Raw genomic sequence first — 3405 nt, forward strand, 5'->3', positions numbered from 1 at the left:
ACTGGCAGCGGACGTGTGGGAGAAAGGCATCGCAATCCAAGGTCAGTACTTTTCTCTGTCTACATTCCATCGCGTGATGGTGGGCTGCACTGCACTTTGACATTTCCGAATGCAAAGCCGTGTCTTGAAGATTCTACCAATAAAGAAGTTGCAGTTCGAGTTGTCTTTTTTCCATAGTGGGTTTTTTCCATAGTGGTTTTTTTCCATAGTGGTTTTTTTCCATAGTGGTGTTTTCCTGAGATTCAGAAGCCTGTAACACTTCGATGTGAAGAAGACCTGCATACTCATGTCCAGCCCTCTTCAATGGAAGACCTGTACCGTAAGTAGGCAATTCTTCAAATCTCCCCTGTTAATGGCACTTTCACACATCATATATAAAGGCAAATGAGGACAGTTTTCATCTCGGCAGACAGCTGGCGAGTGCATCAGGCCTTGGTATGGTCACAAAGTTCATGGTGCAGTGCAATAGTGGACAGATCTTTTCATGATCTTTCAACACTTCGCTCAAGTGTTTCATTTCATCTGTTAACTTTCCAATTTCTCTTTTCAGGGAGGTATTTTCTTGCTCAAGGGACTCATATTCCTGGAAAGACAAAAAATCCAAACTTACTTATAGTCAAAGCACTCCTTTCAGTGCTTCCACCTTGAGTATACTCATGTAACTCTAGAAAAACTGTATGGTTTCTTCCTACAATGTGAAAAACACTGAGGGACACAGACACAGCCTGGGTGCTGCAAAAGGGTAAGTGCTTTTATGACCTGTGCCCTGACCACACTGTGATTCCTTTTGTGGCCCTGAAGACAAGGAGGTGCTGCTGGTCCTCCAGCATCCCCAGCAGCCCAGGGCCGCAGGCATGGATGGCTGCATACCCACAGTGGCCTCTTCCAGACCTGGGCTGCCTCTGCTGGGAACAGCTGAGCAGAGCAGCTCTGCACTGTCAGGAGCAGAGAAAATGAAAGCACCAACTGCAGAAAAGTTGGTGGGAAAACCTGGTGCCTGGCATTGCCCATGCGGAAAGGGCAGCCCCTGGGCCAGTACAGAGAAAGGCTATTTGCCCAGTTGCCAGCTGAGACGCACACCCAGCATGACGTGAGTGCCAGCCACTCTCCTCCAGCCTGGCTGGGACTTGTATTCACCTGCTCAGATGCTCAGGAACTCAAGAGCAAGAGGGAGCATCACACCAGCATGTTCCCAGCCCCACTTTGTCACCAAAAGGCCTGACCGCTGCCTTAGTTATCCCTGACCCAGGCTGCTTTTGAGCTAAGGCTTCTCTGGCAATGAATAAGCTGCTATTACGGCAGGGGAGTTTTGAGGTGCTCTGCAGCATACATCTGTGATGAATGTGAGACTTGCGTGTCACATTTTTTGATAATTGTGTGTCTCAAGTGTCCCTGCTGTCAAGCCTTCTCATCCCAAAGAGAAAAGAGCTAAAGGTTCAGAGCCAGCCTACAAAAAACCTGCAGGTGTCTGCACCTCGCTTTTGGCCTAGGGCTCAACACTCACCCACTCAATCTCACCTTCCTGGGAAAGCTTCAGAGGAAACTTTAAAGCCTACACATGCCTTAAAAGGCCTGTTTACCAGGCAGCAGGGAGAGTGTCTCATGCAGTGCTCCTCTGGGCAGCCTGGGACTGCCTCTGCTACCTTTCACTGCAAGGGCTTTGATGCCCTTGCCCCTCCTCACACCCTTCCACCACCCACCATCACCTCCCTCACAGAGTAAAAGAGGCACAGTCCTCTTTTACTCTGTTATATTATGTTATGGTAGCCAACTCCAGCAAAACTGTGCACCCCTGACTCAGGCTCTGCTCCCCTCTTATTGCCCCAGACCCAGTGGGGTTGGATTTGGTAGTGAGTGTTATGCTGCCATTGCTCTGTCTCATTTTCAGGGATGAGATTATCAAATTTTTCTTGCTAAGCAAAATGCCTATTCAGCCACATCTGCCTGCACCTGGGAAAACCTGCATGCCCAAGAATGATGATTCCCAGCACAAGGAAGATTCTAATGTCCAGGAGGAACATCAGAGAGGCTGCAGGATGGCAAAGGGCCCAGAAATTATTGCACAAAATCCAGGAGTTACCCCTTTCCAGAAGTACCTTGCACCTGACTTACTCAGGCGCTGACTCAGAGAAGATCTGGGAAAAACCAAATGCAAAACTCCCCACACTGTCCCTCCTGGCCTCTGCTGACGGTTGGCAGATCCTTCCACACTGAGAAAGAGAAAAGCCCGTGATGAACCTCCAGAGCTGATCAATTGACTCAGAGCTGCTGCAACTGACAAGCTGCAACAGTAGAATTAACACTTACCCCAAGAGCCCTGGCTACAACAAAAGCGCTGCTGTGTGAGTTAACATCCAAAACCAGAGAAAGGGGATTCCTGTCCTCCAGCATTCACACTGGGGACATGAGAAAACCACATCGCATTGTGATATTGAGAAGTATTAAGACTTTCTGGAAGAATCAGTTACTTTCATGGTTTTTTGGAAACACCCACTGTTATTTATCAGAGCATACACATATAACAGCTAACTCAACCGAGTTCTCACGCTTGGAGGTTTGAAAGTTCCTAAGAAGCCTTTTCAACTGGGTATTTCTGTCTCACAGTTTTAGAAGTGGCTTAAGCCAGCACTGCCACTAAGCAGCATGGTCTCCTCCTCCACTGCCTTCTCCCCCGTAAGGCTGCAAGCACTCACACGCTGCCATAGCGGACATGACAAGTTTAACACTAATTCAGAAGAAAATGTGTTTGTTCTAGCCCAGTGGAGCCCTGTGGTTCAATTCACTGGGTCGTCACAGGAACAGCAAAAGAGGGAGGGTGAGGCGAGGGCAGGACCACATCTCTCTCTCCCCGGCAGTGTCACGGATGGCAGAGCCTCACTGTCCAACACGAGCATCAATGTGCTGGGGTTCCTGACCAGGCACCCCGCAGCAGGTCTGTCTCTGTGGCACCCCCACAGCTCTCTGAGCTGGATCAGCATGAAGACAGGCCCACGCATAAGAAGTCCCGTTTATTGGAAAGTCCTGCACTCAGCACCCAAGCTGTGCGTGCAACACATCAAGTACCCATTCACCTCGTGAAGTTTATCTGCCTTCTGAGTTTGCTTCTTCCGGCTCCTCTGTGCAGCAACTCGATTTTTTTCTCTCCTTCTTACCTTTCTGTCGTCTTCTTCATGACTCTGGAAGACATAAGCCAGAAACACTTGGCTAGTTTTTAAGGTGTGTACGGAAATGCCCCAAGCTACTCATGTAACTGTTTCTGAGAACGAGCACACGCTCCCAATTTCACAGATCCCACAGATCCCACAGTGCCCGCAAAGGGCAGCGCATCCCCCTGCCCCGCTGCCCAGGTGGGGCCCGAGGCGGAGGGATGGGAGCGGGCAGAGATGCCCGGGGGATGCCGCAGAG

General features: G+C 49.8%; 1 protein-coding gene across 1 annotated transcript; it reads right to left on the reverse strand.

The window, feature by feature from the left end:
• Nucleotides 1–397: 397 nt before the first annotated feature.
• BATF3 (basic leucine zipper transcription factor, ATF-like 3) lies at nucleotides 398–3176 on the reverse strand (the record flags this gene model as incomplete). Its single annotated transcript, XM_009868314.1, has 2 exons — nucleotides 398–583; nucleotides 3072–3176. Coding segments are annotated over 2 exons (291 nt in total), but the record flags the coding sequence as incomplete, so codon positions are not given.
• Nucleotides 3177–3405: the final 229 nt, after the last annotated feature.

The sequence above is a fragment of the Apaloderma vittatum genome, unplaced genomic scaffold (assembly GCF_000703405.1).
Source record: "Apaloderma vittatum isolate BGI_N311 unplaced genomic scaffold, ASM70340v1 scaffold13674, whole genome shotgun sequence".
Taxonomy (NCBI): domain Eukaryota; kingdom Metazoa; phylum Chordata; class Aves; order Trogoniformes; family Trogonidae; genus Apaloderma; species Apaloderma vittatum.